The sequence below is a fragment of the Lynx canadensis genome, chromosome A1 (genome assembly GCF_007474595.2).
Source record: "Lynx canadensis isolate LIC74 chromosome A1, mLynCan4.pri.v2, whole genome shotgun sequence".
Taxonomy (NCBI): Eukaryota; Metazoa; Chordata; class Mammalia; order Carnivora; family Felidae; genus Lynx; species Lynx canadensis.
The window spans coordinates 123,786,721-123,805,574 of NC_044303.2; the positions used below are offsets into that span (position 1 = coordinate 123,786,721).

The 18,854-nt window shown below is 35.3% G+C and overlaps 1 protein-coding gene and 1 long non-coding RNA gene across 2 annotated transcripts in view; one reads left to right on the plus strand and one right to left on the minus strand.

Moving 5' to 3' along the window:
- MTREX (Mtr4 exosome RNA helicase) overlaps positions 1–18,854 on the plus strand; it is a 110,003-nt gene that overhangs the window by 7,779 nt on the left and 83,370 nt on the right. The window contains exons 2-10 of the mRNA XM_030321033.2: positions 989–1,126; positions 2,490–2,556; positions 6,917–6,979; positions 7,849–7,961; positions 13,354–13,528; positions 15,038–15,128; positions 16,547–16,671; positions 17,935–18,033; positions 18,702–18,804. Coding sequence (XP_030176893.1) covers positions 989–1,126; positions 2,490–2,556; positions 6,917–6,979; positions 7,849–7,961; positions 13,354–13,528; positions 15,038–15,128; positions 16,547–16,671; positions 17,935–18,033; positions 18,702–18,804 — 974 coding nt within the window. The remainder of the gene's footprint in view (positions 1–988; positions 1,127–2,489; positions 2,557–6,916; positions 6,980–7,848; positions 7,962–13,353; positions 13,529–15,037; positions 15,129–16,546; positions 16,672–17,934; positions 18,034–18,701; positions 18,805–18,854) is intronic.
- Positions 210–16,521, minus strand: LOC115517947. The gene is made up of 3 exons (XR_003970119.1): positions 16,511–16,521; positions 6,300–6,304; positions 210–309 (listed from the first exon to the last, which is right to left on the minus strand). It is a non-coding gene; the product is annotated as an uncharacterized LOC115517947 (long non-coding RNA).

Sequence of the window (18,854 nt, forward strand, 5' to 3'; positions counted from 1 at the left end):
ACTATTGATGTCATCTATGATGTCATGAGTGTGGTGGCCATCAACATTGCAGCCCACAGACTGAGTGGTCCCTAGAATCTCTTTAATGGTTCCAGAGAGTTCCCTGGCTAATGATCCATGCCGCATCTCTCAGGCAATGTTGACAATCTCATCAAAAGTGATATTTCCACTGTGCTTAATGTTTTTCTGCTGCTTTCTGTCTCTTGGACGTTCCTTGAGGGCTTTGATAATCAGGGCGGAGGCAGAAGGTACCACTTCAGTCTGGACCTGTCTGTTCTGAATGGTCAGTTTCACTGTAATCCTAAGACCCTTCCAATCACCAGTTGCCTTGGTGATGTCATCACCAACCTTTTTACTCTCTTAATGATATTTTTTGATTAACAAAAATTCTTGGTTTTAGTTCACTCTGATTTATCAAACTAATTTTTGGTTAATAATTTTATGTACTGTTTAGTAAAATATAAAAATAATTCTCTCATTTTATCTTCTAGAGGCTTTGTTGTTTTGCCTTTCACAGTTATATCTAAAATCCACATGTAATTGATTTTTGGATGGAAAAGATTAAATTTCCCTTGGCTTTCTAGTCCACCAAGTGCCATTTATTGTCATTACTTTTGACCAATGAATCCAACCACAAAAAATATTCTCTAACTGTAATATTTTGGTAAAAGCAAAAGTATTAAATGTTTATTGAAGGTCCTCTTGTATGTAAATGTTTAACATTGTTTTAATTCATGGTTTTTAAAAATATTAAGTTAGTGTGAGCTGTAAAATATTTTTAAAGCAAAACTTCCAAGAAACTTTGAAATATCAAAGGAGTGATATTCAGTTTTATTAGGGTATTCTGGGCTTTAGCCAGTTTTGATTTGTTTCATCTCCTTCCATGCCTTTTTCTGTTAATGACATATATAATACATGGAGTAATATTTTATGGAATCATCCTTAAAGTAAAAACTGCAGAACTAATTTTTAACCATTTACTTTTCAGGAAACGGTTTGATGGTAAATTACAATCGGAGTCAACTAATACTGCAAAAACCAAGAGAGATGCAGATTTTGAGGGCACAGATGAACCCATATTTGGAAAGAAGCCTAGGGTGGAAGAATCAATAAATGAAGATTTAAGGTAGTATTCCCATTGGCATAAATGTCAGTAACTCTTAAATGGTTGCGTGAAGTTTTGAAAATTACTTAAATGATGCTACTTTATGAAAGTGTTAAATTCAAGAAATGAAAAATATATTTTAGTTATGTATTCATATAAAAATATAGAACATCTGTATAAGTTTGGGGAAATGGAAGACAATATAGAAGAGTCATATTTTAACGTTTTAGAATCCAACTTGTGAGAAAGAATCGTGAAGCCTGGTTTTTTTTTTAAGAAAAAAACCCCACATTTCCTTTATTTATTAATGTCAAAGAATAGGATGGAACACAGAGAGTGGAATAAATGGAAAGAATAAAACGGACCGAATGGAAAAAGTAATTGAAAAGGAATGTTAAGAGGAATTAGATTTTTACTGTTACGTGTTGGAATAGAGTGGCTCTGAATCTCAAGACTGCTATCAGTGAGGGAGACCATGGATTTCTCTGACTGAAATAGCTGGTATTTCTCTTCTCTTTATAAAAGTTGGTGTCAGTTACTTAGGTTAACCTGTTTGTTATTGTGTGGTGGATCTTCACAGCTTTACTTCTTTGTTCTTGTATGCCATATTTTGGCTTGGCACTACCATGAAGAATTTACTCTGAATTTTTTAAACTAGTTAGCTGTTGTAGTTAGCAGAAGTTACTACTGTAAATGGTGGTAGATGTGTCACTGAAATATTTCTGATACACCGTTTTCCAAAGCTAGTGGAATAGGTTACAGTATAATAGTGGCAATTTAAAATCATTGTTGCTTATTATAGTAACCCTTGGGTTTTGTTCAAAGTATGATTGGTTATTGATTTAAATAAAAATGAAAACTAAATAAGAATAATCTAGTATAAAAATACATCTATTTTTCTTTACTTTGTCCACAGTCATGTCCTTTTAGAATCTAAACAGAACCTAGATGAGTATAACTTAAGATTTTGAATAGGGAACACTTCTGTTAATTATAGCAATGTCTGTATTAAGCTATTTTGTACTCTCTATCATGTAATGGTTTTTATAACGAGCTTCATGTTTTGAAGTAGTGACAATGCTTTGGAAGGGATACTTTTTTTTAAAATAGTTACTGGAATTCAGCTGACATAATTCTTTGAGTAATCCACTTGGCATCTGTTCTGTATTTGTAAAATAGGTGTTAACTGATTTTGAATTCTCAGCCTATATTTGAATAATGTGAAAACTTCTTTGAAAATTCTTAATAGCCAGATTTTTTCCAATTTGTAATACTCATAATTAGGCAGTTTCCTTTTCCTTAGCAATTCATACAGGAGGCTTGTTATCTAATCATAGAAAAATAATGTATTTTAACACAGTTTTAATACTTTTTTTTTTTTAAGTTTGGCTGATTTGATGCCCAGAGTCAAGGTACAATCAGTTGAAACTGTTGAAGGGTGTACACATGAGGTAAGCTCAAACAGTATATGGAAGTTGGTGTTATAAATGGAAGTTTGCTTTGGACTATCTAATATGATCAGCAAGCCATTTAGCCTCAGGGGCTTTAGAAACAATTACAGTTTCTGTAGGGTATATAGTCAGGTGGAAGGAGCTGGGGTTTTGTATCCTAACCTGAGCTAGTATCTTGAACAACACTTTATCTTGAACAGCACTTTATCTAACTACAGTCTTGGATAAATTTCTTAACCTTTTTTTTTTTTGTTTATTTTTGAGAGACATAGAGACAAGGCACAAGGGGGGAGAGGCAGACGCACAGAATCCGAAGTAGGCTGCAGGCTCTGAGCTGTCAGCACAGAGTCTGATATTGGGGTTTGAACTCATGAACCGTGAGATCATGACCTGAGCCAAAGTTCGATGCTTAACCAACTGAGCCACGAGGCGCCCCAAATTTCTTAACCCTTTTGACATTGTTCTTTAAAATTTTTAAATTTGGAATAATGTGTTGGTTGTGAAGATTATAGAAGAAAATTAGTGTAAGGTACCCAGCACAGAGTAGGTGTTCAATACCCATTCATCCCCTTACTCCTAAAGTCAAGTAATAGTGCCATTTTATAGGTCACATGCTTTTTCATGTCCTGCTCTGGTTACTGATACATTGCAATTTCATTATTCGCCACAAGGTGGTAACCGCTGATAGCTTGTAGTACCCCTTTTAGAAGAATTTATAAATATAAGGGACTAAAAAACGTTAAGAGAACTGTAACACTGTTTATACTAATAAAATCTTATTGAAAGTCTTTATTGACTAAGCAGAGTAATTCCGAATTAAAATGGCTTTTGATAAACATTTATCACCTTATTTTTTTAAATACCTGTTTTTTAGCACTTGTTTCTATGAGTTCCTTTGTATTCCTTTAGAATAGCACTTAGTTTGGAATTTGTAATACCCATTTGATCGTTCAGTACTTATCTTAGACCCTATTCAATGCTCTGGTATGAAAAAAGATGAGGGGAGGGAGGCCACACAATTTGCTCTTAAGAGGTCACAAGTTCTTGCTGTCCTTCACAATTCTCCACAATCCCTCCTTCTGTCACTTCTCAGTTTTTTAGCAGCTAACTTTACCTTTTACTTCATTTAGAGGGTTGAGGCTATCAAATTGGAGTGTCCTCTGTTTATAACCTTCTTCACCAAGCCTGTTCACACCTGTCCTGTCCACTAAAAGGAAAAGGCAATGCTAAGGAGGCTTGTTCAGTTAATGTTCTTAGTTGTAACTTGTCATGCTTTCACAATGACCTAGAAGCCTTCATTTTCCCTTGTTTCTAGAGTGGAGTCTCTTCTGTATTTGCCCTTCCCTATCAGCATGTGAATATTCAGAAGATTCTCTTATTCTAGGTTGCTTTTCAGCCACTATGTTGTTTTTTTTCCCCCTTTTGTGGTCATTCAATCAGTATATATCTTTAGAGTGCCAGGAACATTGTATTATTCACTAAGTATAAAGAAATAGAAGACATGTGGTCCCTTACTTTTGAGAGTTGCTATTGAGCGCTCTGCTAGGAAAATCCCTGCTAGACTTTCTAACTTGCCATTCATTTTTATAAATACACTATAATTAGATTTCTTCTTTCTCCATTTCTTTCAAACTGTTGTCACAAGAATCACCAATGACTATTTAGTATGTCTGTTTGACTCTTGATCATTTTGCTGGTTTTTTATTTATCTGACTCCTTAGTCTCTCTTTTCTGCCTATTACACTTTAGTGTTACCCAGACTGTTCTCAGAGAATAAAAACAAAAACTTTTTGATTCTTATACATGTGAAACATAACCTATTATTCTTGCTGCTGTTAAATCTTACAGAAGCTAAAATCTTAATTGCTTCACATTGATGTTCTTGGTTCATGTCATAGAAAGTACCAAAAGAGATGTGAGAGGGTCACTCAGCCATATAGGTTAATCATATCTTAATGGGGATCATAACATGATTTGGAGTCTAGGCTTCAGATTTTCAGATCCAGAAATTTGATTTTCTCAGTGTACCAACAGTTGTGCTTTCTTGGATAAACTCACTTTTGTCATATTCATGAGAGATGGAGGTATACAAAAACATGTCATTTCCTTAATTTAAAGCATAAGTAGTTGTCTCACTATCAAACTACCTGTAAATTTCTCAGAATCCTAATAAAGGGGAATATACAGTATTAAGGGTAAGACTAGTGAAAACTATTCTGTCCCCCAGAAGTATTCATTCATTAATAAAAACACTTGATAAGTATTTCTTTTTTTTTTTTTTTTTTTAATTTTTTTTTTCAATGTTTTTTTTTTTTTTGGGGGACAGAGAGAGACAGAGCATGAACGGGGGAGGGTCAGAGAGAGAGGGAGACACAGAATCGGAAACAGGCTCCAGGTTCTGAGCCATCAGCCCAGAGCCCGACGCGGGGCTCGAACTCATGGACCGCGAGATCGTGACCTGGCTGAAGTCGGACGCTTAACCGACTGCGCCACCCAGGCGCCCCTTGATAAGTATTTCTTAATGTATGCAGGATAAAATACCACATTCTCATCTCACCTTTATAGATTCCATTTAGAATGTCACAGTCCTTCTAACACATTCATTATACTGGGTATATTCATTAGGTTTCATAATTTACTAAGTTTCACTATTTCAAATTACGATCAGAGTCTAGTTATTCATTTTTTAAATACAATCCACATTGTGGTTATATGTTTGACCCTGAGCAACATGAGTTTGAATACAGATTTTTTTTTTTTTAATTTTTTTTTTTCAACGTTTATTTATTTTTGGGACAGAGAGAGACAGAGCATGAACGGGGGAGGGGCAGAGAGAGAGGGAGACACAGAATCGGAAACAGGCTCCAGGCTCTGAGCCATCAGCCCAGAGCCCGACGCGGGGCTCGAACTCCCGGACCGCGAGATCGTGACCTGGCTGAAGTCGGACGCTTAACCGACTGCGCCACCCAGGCGCCCCTTTTTTTTTTTTTTTTAAAGTAAGCTTCATGCCCAGTGTGGAGTCCAACTTGGGGCTTGAATTCATGACCCTGAGATAAGAGTCAGATGCTTAACTGAGCCACCCAGGCTCCCCTAAATGTAGACTTTTTTTTTTTTTTTGATAAATACAATATTGTAAATATATATTCTCTTCCTTAGGATTTTCTTAATTTCATTTTCTCTAGCTTACTTTATCATAAGAATACGGTATAAAATGTATGTATATAATATGTGTTAATCAACTATATTACCAGTAAGGCTTCTGGTTAACAGTAGGCTACTGATAGTAAAGTTTTAGGGGAATCAGAAATTACACGTGGATTTTTGATTGCATGGGGGGTGGGGGGGGTTGTTGCCCCAAACCCCATGTTCACGGGTCAGCTGTAATTGAGTTGGAAATTTACTGAAGATTTCTTAGTATTTCTAAGGTGGGTAATCTCATGTAATACTTGCTTATTTAGGTTTTGCTCTTTTAAATTATGTCTAATTTTAGTGTGTACCTTATTTTGCCCCTGTGCATTATTTAAACACTAAATGGTTTAATTCTTGGGAATTTAGATACATTATGAACTGCTGCTCTCCAGATCTTTTTTTTTTTTTTTTTACACTTTTATTTCAAAGAGAGCGCCAGTACCCACACAAGCTAGGGAGAGGGGCAAAGGTAGGGAGAGAGAGAATCCCAAGCAGGCTCTATGCACAGCATGAGCCTGACACAGGTTTGAGAGAGAGAGAGAGTGAGTACCCACACAAGCTAGGGAGAGTGGCAGAGAGAAGGAGAGAGAGAATCCCAAGCAGGTCTATGCACAGCATGAGCCTGACAGAGGTGTATCAATCCCACCACCCTGGGATCATGATCTGAGCTGGATTGGGCACTCAGCCGACTGAGCCACCCAGTTGCCCCTGCTCTCCAGATCTTAACCTTCTTTACTGGAGGAAAAGAAAGTTTCTGCTTTAGGAAATATGGAGTATTATTTTATTCTACATGGTTTTCTTTCATGTGGCAGCATCCATTTTTATGTCCATTTAGCTTTTTTGAGCATTCCTTAATATTAGGCAGTACATTACATGTGGAAAATACAAAGATAGCTAAGATAGGTCCTAGACCTTAATAAACACGATTTCTTTAGGGAAATGGACTTAAAGGGTTTTAATCCCCTTACCGTTAGATAAACATAAGTAGAGGTTTTTTGATTATTGTAGGTTTAGCATTTGTCTTGTTCTTAAAAGCAGTTATTTAATTTTATAGTGTCTAAGACTGTAGCAGACCCTATCACTTGTACTTTTCAAGCCAGCATTAATTATGGAATGTTGAATGTTCATCAGTTCTCGAATAGTAAGTTGGTGATTTTTGTTTTAACATTAGGTTGCACTTCCTGCAGATGAAGATTATTTACCACTTAAACCTCGAGTTGGAAAAGCTGCAAAGGTCTGTACTTTGGGCAATACAGTTTGTACAGTTTTGTGTCTCTTTTCTAAAAATCTTAAAGATAAATTCTTTCAAATGAGATTTTTATACTTCCCAGTGTGTGTATACCAAGAAGAAGCTACCTGAAGTCAAATATAATGAGAACCAAATCAGTAAAGTTCCATGAAGAAAATCATGCATGATGTGATGAGATTTTTAAAAATGAAAGTAATGATTCTCCACACTCTTAAAGAATTTAATGAAAAATATGTCAATCTTTCTCTAGAAAAAAAGCATGTGTGCAATGTCATACATAAAGTTTGAGAAGTTTAACAAGCTTTTAATGAAACTTAAACTCTAATGCTTATGTTAAATGGATTTTGAAGTACTGGTAGACCTTAAATGGTAATTCAGATTTTCAGAGTCATTTTTTCTCTAAATGAAAAACGGAGCATTTCTTCAAGTCTAGTAGATGTATTTATTATTCTGCCTCTGCTCAGGGAACTTAAGTGAACTCGAGCAGAGTTACCATCCGAATGGAAAGTACCTATTTTAGGGGTTGCTGTGAAGGTTAATAATATATGGAAAATGTGTTGCACAGTGCCTACCACAAAACATGTTGACAAATGGCAGTGTTACTCTGTTATAACTAATATAACGTGTATGTTAGCATAGTAAATTGAAAGATAGCAGAATTAGCTTCTGTGCTGTTTAAAGGTGTTTTTTTGGTCTTCCTGATTTTCTCTGGTGGGTGGCATAATTTTTAAATAGACTCATAAAGAAGTGTTCCCAGAATGCTTCTGGGGGGGGAGGGCTAGCATCTCTTGATTTTAAGTGTGTTCTGATATGGCTAGATATTTTCATGCCAATACTATTTTTTTCTTTTATAGGAATACCCGTTCATTCTTGATGCTTTTCAAAGAGAAGCCATTCAGTGTGTTGATAATAATCAGTCTGTTTTAGTATCTGCACATACATCAGCAGGAAAAACTGTATGCGCTGAGTGAGTAGCTTTCTATTTAAAGGAAATTTTAGGCCTGTTAATATTTGTTCCTACGCTGGTTTCTGATGTTATATCCTCTTGTTGGATTGACTCCTTTATTATTATATAATGTTCTTTTTTTATTTCTTATTATAGTCTTCGTTTTAAAGTCTATTTTGTCTGATCTGAGTGTGGTCTTCCCTGCTTAATTTTGGTTTCCATTTGCATGGAATATCCTTTTCCCATTCCTTTACTTTCAGTCTGTGTGTGTCCTTATATCTGAAGTGAGTCTCTTTAGGCAGCATATAGCTGAGTTTTGTGGTTTTTATTCCATTCAGCTATTCTGTGTCTTTTTATTGGGGAATTTAGTCTATCTACATTTAAAGTAATGATAGATATGTACTTATTGCCATTTTATTAATTGTTTTCTGGCTGTTTTGTGTTCCTCTGTTTTGTGTACTTTTAAAAAGATTTTTTGAAATAACTTTATTTTTTAATCTCACCCTTTACAAGTTTAAATTTTGGGGCTCCTGGGTGGCTCAGATGATGATTAAGCGTCTTACTTCAGCTCAGGTTATGATCTCCAGGTTCATGAGTTTGTACCCTGCGTTGGGCTCCCTGCTGTGGAGTGGCTCCCACAGAGCCACTTCAGATCCTCTCTCTCCCTCTCTATGCCCCTCCCCGGCTAGCATGCTCGCTCGCTTGCTCTCTCTCTCCCTCAAAATTAAATAAAAACTAAGAAAAAAATTCTTTTTACTGTTTAAATTTTTTTTTTTTTTCAACGTTTATTTATTTTTCGGACAGAGAGAGACAGAGCATGAACGGGGGAGGGGCAGAGAGAGAGGGAGATACAGAATCGGAAACAGCCTCCAGGCTCTGAGCCATCAGCCCAGAGCATGACGCGGGGCTCAAACTCACGGACCGCGAGATCGTGACCTGGCTGAAGTCGGACGCTTAACCGACTGCGCCACCCAGGCGCCCCATACCGTTTAAATTTTTTTGATTTTTGCAAGTAAAGACAGTTTTACTTCTTTCTATTTTAAATACTTTTAATGTCTTGCCTTATTGAACTGACTAGCACAGCCTAGTACAATGTTGAATGGAAGAGATGAGAGAGGACATCCTTGCCTTGTTCCGATATTAAGTCTTCATCAGCATGTTGTTATCTATAGGTTTTTCTTAGGTGCTTTTTATCATTTTAAGGAAGTTCACTTCTGAGTTTGCTTGTGTGTGTTTATATGCCTATAGAATACTTTGCTATTGTATTTTGTCCAATTTTTTTTCTGTTAATATAATGAATACATTAATTTTCAAATAATAAACCAGCCTGAGATAAACCACAAGGTTATGATACATATGCTTGTAATAAACTGCAGTATTTTGATTTATAAGATACATATTTAGTCATTTTGATGACCAAATATGTTTCTTGTATGTATTTAGTCTTCATCCATGGTTCCTGGGTCAAGACTTCTAAAACCCTTGGAATTTCATGTGATAAGAGCTATAAAGGTCTTTTGTTAGGTTTTAATGAGTTGACTTTGGATGGACTGGTTGCCAGGAGAACCAACTATGTGATCCTTGTAGAGTAGAGGGAAGAGGGCTGAGGGTTAAATCAGCCACTGACCAATGATTTAGTCGTGACTGTGATGTGAAGCTTCCATAAACCCAAAAGGACTCAGGTCAGTGAGGTTCCAGGTTGGTGAACATGTGCAGATGTTCTGGGAACAGATGTTCCAGAATAGTGCACACCTGGATAGGAACGGCATTGGGAGATCTTCATCCTTTCCCCATAGCTTGCCCTGTGTATTTCTTCATCTGGTCGTTGATTTGTATCCTTTAATATAATGGCAAATATAATTAGTATATTTACTGAGCTCTGTGAACTGCTCCAGCAAATTAATCTGTACCAAGGAGGAAGTTTTTGGAACCCTCTATCTGAAATCACTTGGTCAAAAGCACAGGTATCTGGCCTGGAGCTTGCTACTGGCATCTGAAGTGGGGGCTGGAGAACAGTGTTAACTGAGCCCTTAATATGTAGAATCTGATGCTATCTCTGGGGAGTGTCAGAATTTAGTTGAATTCTCAGACACCCTGCTAGTGCCTGAGAATTGGTTGGTGTTGTGAGTGGGGGACCCTCTCCCATGTTTGAATTGGGTCTAGGAATCCCCCCAAAATTCATGTTAGTAGGTACATTATTGGATTAGATTTGCTTAAATTGTGGTAAGAATTTTTGCTTCTGTTCATGAAGGATGTTGGTCTGTAGTTTTATTGTAGTATCTTTTTTTTGGTTTTGGTATCAGGGTAACGTTATCTGTTTTTTTTTTTTTACAGATTAGTCTGCTAAACTGATGCTGTCTGAACAGCATCATTTTTCTTCTTAAAGAAACACTTTTACATTTAATGGTAGCACAAATCTCTTGATGAAAAATTCTTTTAATTTTTTCTTTCTTTTGGTAAAGATTTTATTTTTAAGTAATCTCTCTATCCAATGTGGGGCTCAACCCCCCAACTGAAAGATACTAGAGTTGCATGGTCCTCCAACTGAGCCAACCAGGTGCCACTCTTCCACCTTTTGTATATCTAAAACATCTTTTACTTTGCCTTCATTTTTGACAGATACTTGCAGTCAATAAAGAATTCTAATTCCTCTAAGAGTTCTTTTTGACTTGCATAGTTTATGACACGAAATCCCTGTCATCCTTACCTTGTTCCTCTGCAGATAATGTATCGTTTTTTTCTTGGCTACTTTTAATTAAGATTTTATCTTTATCAGGGTTTTAAGCAGTTTATTTATTTTTAGAGAGAGAGAGAGGAGAGCATGAGCTCTGGGAGAGGGGCAGATGGCAAGAGAGAATCGTAAGCAGGCGCCATGCTCCATCCCATGACCCTGGGATCATAACCTAAGCAGTAATCAAAATTAGGCACTCAGCCCACTGACCCACCCAGTCACCCCTTAACCAATTTATGAGGAGGCTTGATGTAGTTTTTTTCATGTTTCTTGGACTTTGGGTTTGTTTTTCCATGTTGCCTCTGGCTTCTCTTCTTTAAGGTCTCTGATTACTATTACATTGGGCTACTTAAAGTTGCCTCATGATTCATTGATACTGTGTTCATTTTGGGCCTGTTCTAATGCTGTATCTTCCAATTCATTAATCTTTGCTTCTGCATTGTCTAATATGTCATTAATCCCATTCCGTGTATTTTTATCTCGGATGTTGTTATTTGTTATTAGCTCAGATTTTCCTTGCTGGAAGTTTATTTTTATGTGTGGTGGTTTTTTTTGTTTATTGTTTTATTTCCCATTTGTCTTCTTACTACTTAACTTTTTTTAGCTTCTTGAACATATGGAATACTGTTTACAAACTGTTTAAATGTCTTTGTTACTGGTTTTTTCATTTGTGTTACTTCTAATCTGTTTTGATTGACTTTTGCCTGCGTTATAGGTCCATATTTTCCTCCTTCTGCATATTGTTTTGATGGAATGTTTGGCTGTTGTTAATTTTCATCACTGTCTTGGAGCAGTTTGATTATGATGTGACTTTACATAGTTCTTCTCATGTTTCTTGTGCTTGAGTTTGTTGGGCTTCTCAGATCTGTAGGTTTATTATAGTTTTCATCAAATTTGGGATAATTTCAGCAATTTTTTATTTCAAACATTCCCCTTCCTCCTTTTTCTTTGGGATCTTCACTTAAACTTGTATCATGCCACTTTAAGTTGTCTCACAGCCCACTTACACTCTGTTTATTATTATTGTGTTTTTTGGAGTTTATTCTGTGTTTTTCACTTTGGACAGCTTTTCTTGTTAGGTCTTCAAGTTTATTCATCTTTTTTTCCGCCGTGTCTAATCTGATTTTAATTCTATCCAGTGTATTTCAAATCAGACAATGGATTTTTCATCTCTACAAGTTTGATTTGGGTCTTTTAATTTTTTCCTTTATTTTTTTCTTACTGCTTTGTCTTTGTCATTCAGTTTGATAATGTTTCTAGGTGTGATTCTTTTTCATTTTTCCTGCTTGGGTTTATTGTATATGTCAAATCTGTAGATTAATATTTTTCTGTTTAAAACAAATTTAGGAAGTTTCTCACTGTTATTTTTTCACAGAGTTTTTTCTTCTTCCTCACTTTGAAACTTCTACTGGGACACTGAGGTTGTCTCTTTTTTCCTTTCTTTAGATTTGATAATTTTTGTTGATCTATCTTCATATTTACTGATACTTTGTTCTGTCATCTCAAATCTGCTCTTGAACCCATCTAGTGAATTCTTCATTTCAGTTATTATACTTTTCACCTGTAGGGTTTTCATTTACGTATAAGTATAAACACAATATCTCTCTGTTCAGATGGCCTGTTTATTGAATAATTACCCTCTATTTCCTTTAATTCTTAGAATATGGCTTCCTTCCATTTTTTGGACTTGTTTCTGATAGCTGCTTTGAAGTCTGTGTCTGCTAAGTCCAATATATGGGCCCACTGAGAATTAGTTTCTCATGACTACTTTTTTCCCTAAGGATGGATCATACTTCCCTGTTTCTTTTATCTTCTAATGTTTTGTTCGAAAGTGGACATTTTAGATAATATATTGTAGCATCTCTATATCCTTTTTTCTTTCATATCTTTCCCAAAGTTTGTGTTCGATCATGTTTGGACAGCTTTTAATTTTTTGTTTATTTAACTATTCGAGAAATATGGTTATATGGTTGTGATACTATTATTTCCTCAAATAGGTTATAAGCCTTTTGTGGGCCAGACTGTGTTTTAAACAAGAAGACTCTACCACAATGCTAACTTTAGTCATCATGGTCTATATTTAAATACTTAATTAAATTTTCTTTAGAAAACCAAAACTACTTTATTGCATTTTGTTAATAGCTATGGAGGAACTTTTCCATAATTAGACCTACCATAATTCCAGGCAAGGACTGATTTGATATCTATTACATGGGGGAATGAATACATATGGATGAACTTATTTTTGAAACTCAAAAGAGCAAAGCTCATTTTCCAATGTTCAGTAATTGTTTATGCTCTATATGTGTATAAACAGGCAGAGGCTCTCAACTTTTGGAGGCTCATTTATAGAACCAAAAGTGTTTTACTTGGAAGAAATAGGGTAACCATTAGTAATCTTTTGGTATTAATAATTAAGTCGCATTAACTCCAAGAGACCAGAGTTAAAATTAAATATTCTTGTTTGGTTAGACCACTCCATTTCAGATTTATTATAATAATTATTATTTTAATAGTTTGTCAATAGTGATTAGAACAAGATACTCATGTTTTGCCAAGTCCATTGAAAATAAGTAATTAGGGGAAGTTGTGACATTTATATATTAACAGAATTTTTAAATTACATACTTTAAAGAAAAGGTTTTGTAAATACTTGATTCTTATTTGCTTTCCCATTTCTAGGTATGCCATTGCATTGGCCTTAAGGGAAAAACAGCGTGTAATATTCACCAGCCCAATTAAGGCTCTGAGTAACCAGAAATACCGAGAAATGTATGAAGAGTTTCAAGATGTTGGTTTGATGACTGGAGATGTTACTATTAATCCTACAGCATCTTGTCTTGTTATGACCACAGAGGTAATTTATATGGTGCCTCATCCAGTCTTTCTTTTTAAATTTAATTAATGTATTTATTCACTTAGAACACCTAATGCGTTTTTACTTGCTCTATATAAACAAAATGTAATGCTTTATTTTCTGGGATTTACTTGACAGGGAAAAAAGTTCGTGTTAAAGGTCTATTTTTAGTAATTACATAAATTTAGTTGTAAATTTTAATATTTCTATTATTTGTCATATGATATAGATTTTTTTCACCAAATTTTTTTTTTTTTTAATTAAAAAATGTTATTTTTTGAGAGAGAGTGCACTCGCAAGCAGGGGAGGAGTGGAGAGAGAGGGAGGGAGAGAATCAAGCAGGCTCCACACTCAGCACAGAGCCAGTGGTGTGGCTTGATCTCACAAACGTGAGATCATGACCTGAGCTGTAATCAAGAGGCAGACACTTAACTGACTGAGCTCCCCGGGTAGCCCCGTCAGTTTGTTTTCATGTCACTGACAATAAGTCTTTAAAAATATTTGGTGAGGGGCACCTGGGTGGCTTATTCGGTTAAGCCTCAAGACTCTTGATTTCGGTTCAGGTTATGATCTCATTGTTTGTGAGGTCCAACCCTTCATGGGGTTCTGTGCTGACAGTGAGGATCTGCTTAGGAGTCTCTCTCTGCCCCTCCCCCACTCTTACCTGTGTGTGTGCTCTCTCTCAAAAAATAAACGTTAAAAAAAAAGAAAATAGAGTTTTGTATACATAGTGTCATATAAGTAGTGGCTTTTCCTTCCACTTTTTATTTTTGTATCTTAGTGTTGATACAAATACATAAATAAGTTCTTTTAAAATGCCCAGTTTAGTTTCCTCCTATAATAGCAGTTAAGTTTTACTTAAAACCTATGTGTTTATATCGTATGTTTTGAATACAATCAGTTATCTTTGCTATACCAAGTACTTTCATACGTACTTGATTTATATCCCTGCATTTTATAAGGACATGGTACAACAGAGTGTAAATTAGCTTCTGGTCTGCAGAGTCAACCAAAAACATTGCTCACTTTTCATTTTGGTTCCCAAAGTAAGTTTCCATTCTCAAAACTTTTTCCCATGTGTGGAAGATTTTCTTTAACTCAAAAATCAGGATACTGGTTGCCAGAGAGCATCCATGTTGTGAGATGAAGTAGAAAAAAATCAGTAAACAGCATAAGGTACCATGTGTTGGATAGAAGATAATTTTAAGTTACTCTCATATGCTACATAGTGTGGATCTTGTGATGAGTGTTGTATGTACAATGAAGTGGCTTCATACTTGAGATATATGGAAATAGTGATAATTCTCTCCATGGATTGTACCTGATTACTAACTATTGAAAAGCCATTTATTTTGGTTTTATGAGAGAAGGAATATTATTTGATTTATGAAATGTATTTAAGATGTAATCTAAAATTATTTTAATACTTCTATTAAAAAAGCATTTCTAAAATTTCTTGTTAGAAAGAACTTGTGTCACAATTTTGTGAAATCATTTATATTTTTTTAGATTTTGAGAAGTATGCTGTACAGAGGTTCTGAAGTTATGCGAGAAGTTGCTTGGGTCATATTTGATGAAATTCATTACATGAGAGATTCAGGTATATTCTGCCATGTTGTTGAGATGTGTGCCATGTATTTTCCTTAAGAAAGGCATTAGGAATTTTGAAGAACTAGTTAAATTTTGCTTTGAATTTTCATGTGGCTAGAGTTCTAATAGATTTTCCACTACCTTGTGAGAAACATGATATAATACTTCAGATAGGATCTCATTTAACTTTAGTTTCTTAAATAGTAATCAGGTAAGAAAAAATGCAAATTCATACAAAACAATTGGAATTAAAACTAGTTTGTTTTTAATAGAGAATGCTCCAAAATAACTGTTAAAGAATTTTTAAAACTTTTAGCTTACAGAGTTAACTTTCTTGATTTTTCGTTACTATTTAGTTTTTGAAAACTAAGAAATGCATGTTTATAGTAAAAAAAAATACTAAGGATTATGAAATAAAAATGAGAAAAAATTATAATTATCCCTTTACTTGAACTATTACACTATTGTAAGGACTAGTAGGTATACTTGGACTTTTGGGTGGAGCTGGGAGGGCTAATGGTTACTTTTAAAAGTTAAATATTTAGTATGTACACAATTAAAGTAAAATTCAGTTTTTATTTAAACTAAAATACTGAGTTAACTTGTATTTGTAGTGCAAGTAACAAATTCATAAAAGTAAGTTTTGAATAGGTCTGTTTTGGCTTTAAAATTCTGAATCCTGGGGGTGCCTGGGTGGCTCAGTCAGTTGAGTGGCTGACTTCAGCTCAGGTCATGATCTCATAGTCCGTGAGTTTGAGCCCTGCGTTGGGCTCTGTGCTGACAACTCAGAGCCTAGAGTCTGCTTCCAATTCTGTGTCTCCCTCTCTTTCTGCCCCTTCCCTGCTTACTCTGTCTGTCTCTGAAAAATAATAAACATTAAAAAAAATTTTTTTTTAATAAAATTCTGAATCCTGTATTGATACATTTATGTTAGAGGAAAATTCTCACGCTGATTTTTTTTCCATTTAAATAAAAACTGACATGATTTTACTGCTCATTAAATCATATCTAGAGATCATGAGGGTAATTTGGATGAAAGTTGCCTTAGAGTAAAGTAACAGTGTGTCTTTGAAATTTGTTGCTGTATAACTTTTCTAAAAGTTATTAACTTTGTTTTCTTAAAATGAAATGGAAATACTGTTTCCATTGTCATGGGACTCTTATGCTGTGTGAGAAGGTTCAGTCTGGAGCTACTCCAGAGGCTGTAATTGTAGAGTACATTGTGCTTTTAGTGATTTAGTCTCCCACTTTTCTACTGGGTAAATTGATGGTAAGAACCATAGTAGTTTTCAGTAGGGATTTGTAGCTAAAAATATTTGTGTAAAGTGGTCTGCATTTCTAATTAATGAGCTTGGGATAAGATAATTTTAGATTACTTACCAATAAAGTGACTCTGAATTCCAAGGTATATATTTTTTTTTTTTTCAGAGCGTGGTGTTGTATGGGAAGAAACTATTATTTTGCTTCCTGACAATGTCCACTATGTCTTTCTTTCGGCTACTATTCCAAATGCCCGACAGTTTGCTGAATGGATTTGCCATTTACATAAACAGGTATTTTCTTTGTTTTTTGAAGTCTTCAATACTTAAAATGTTAAGTTGTGATTGCTATCTTATATACTTTGTTCTTGATACCACCCTAGAATTAAGAAAACCTTTTAATGTGAAATTACTTCTCAAGTCAAGCAAGCTCTTCAGAATCAACTGACTAGCTTTTTACAAGTCTGTATTTTTTTTTAAGTTTATTTATTTATTTTGAGAGAGACAGAGCATGAGTCGGGGAGGGGCAGAGAGAGATGGGAAGGTGGGGAGAGAGAATCCCAAGCAGGCTCTGCGCTGTCAGCACGGAGCCCAGCGCAGGGCTCAAACTCACAAAACCGTGATACCATCACCTGAGCTGAAACCAAGAGTTGGAAGCTTAACCAGCTGGGCCACCCAGGTGCCCCTTAAATTTGTATTTCTGAGTGCCATCGTAAACCCAATATATTAGCATCTCCCGGAGTAGGGTCTTGGGAGCCCTGACTTTTAAAAGCTGCCAAGTTGATCCTGGTGGTCTGCCAGGTTTGGAAACTAATGCATTCATAGAGTGAGCCCTCTGAGAAGAGAATTTCCTCTAAGACCTCAGTACCAGGAAAGAGCTGGGCATTTCCTGAGCATGTGATATGATTTTTCTGTGAACACAGTCACATGTTTTCCTTTTACTTTTGTGGTCCAACTTTTGCAGCAGTATAGGGCCTTATGGCAAACATTTGTTTATGTGTACTAAATTTATTCTTGGTTTTGTTTTCCTGCCCTCATTTTTCCTTTGTACCAATATTCTTACAAAGTATTATCTGTTCATAAGGTCTCTAATTGTGTTTTTCTAACACCTATGTTGCTTCTGTACAATAGAAACCTAGTGGATCTTCAACCTGCTGATTTAGTAAAGCTTTGAAAACTCACTTTGGGTCAGAAAAGTCCCATTTATCTCAGGGAACATTCTGTTTCACCATACCACTGCAGTGTAGTAACAGGCGTCTTCTTTAATTTTAGTATCACAAGTCTAGGGTATGAATCCAAGGTCTTTATTGAAACTCAAATCATATATCTGGCCCTAATTAGGGTATTGATAAAATTGAATAGATGGTAATGTCATTTGAGAGCTGATTTTTCCACATTTTTCTCTTGCCTTGTTTTAAAAATTTTTAGTTTTTCTCTTTTTGGGATGTTGAATTCAAAAGTGTATTTCCCCAAGGTCTTTTACTTAGATCAAATACACAGTATTATTTTGAAGAAATTAAATATTATATGCCTAATTGTTTTTCATTGTTTTTACAGCCTTGTCATGTAATTTACACAGATTATCGGCCTACACCACTGCAGCACTACATTTTTCCAGCAGGGGGAGATGGCCTGCACCTTGTGGTTGATGAAAATGTAAGGGAGTAATGGTGATTCTTAATCTGTAGTGTCAGGGTAGAAGTTCATTTTTTCTTTCTTAAGTAGTTTTATAGTCCAGAATTGTTGGGTTTGTGTGTACTTGTATTTCAAAAATTATATTTAAGACTTGTGTTTGGTTCTCTGTTTCTCTTGTGCATGAATTAAGATTTTTCTTTCCCAGTATTTTAAAATGCCTGGAGAATAGGGACTTAGGATGTGTTTCAGATATGTTATGTTTTGCTTTACCCCCTTTTAATACCTCTTTATCACCTTTTATTGTACCTTACACACAACTTTATTTTGTATTTTTTGTTTTACAATTTTTTTAATGTTTATTTTTGAGAAAGCATGCCTGTGAGCAGGAGAGGGGCAGAGAGGGAGAAAGTGAATCCCAAGCAGGCTCCAGGGTCATTGCCCACAGGGGGCTCATCTCATGACAGTGAGATCATGACCTGAGCTGAAATCAAGGGTCAGATGCTTAACTGAGTGAGTGAGTGAGCCACCCAGTGTCCCTGTACAACATGTTTTAACTCTTTTAGTGACCTTTGTTATCATTATCGTATTAAATTATTTTTATTTTGAGGAAGGTTTGTTTGGAGGTATGAAAAATGTTTGGATTTTGGTTAAATCTTATTGAAGTAATGTAGAAAAATACTTGATTCCAGGGTGACTTCAGAGAAGATAATTTTAATACTGCAATGCAAGTACTTCGAGATGCTGGTGATTTGGCAAAAGGAGATCAGAAGGGGCGAAAAGGAGGAACAAAAGGTAATTAGAAATTTTGTTAACTTTTTTCCCTCAGGAAGCTATATAAAGAT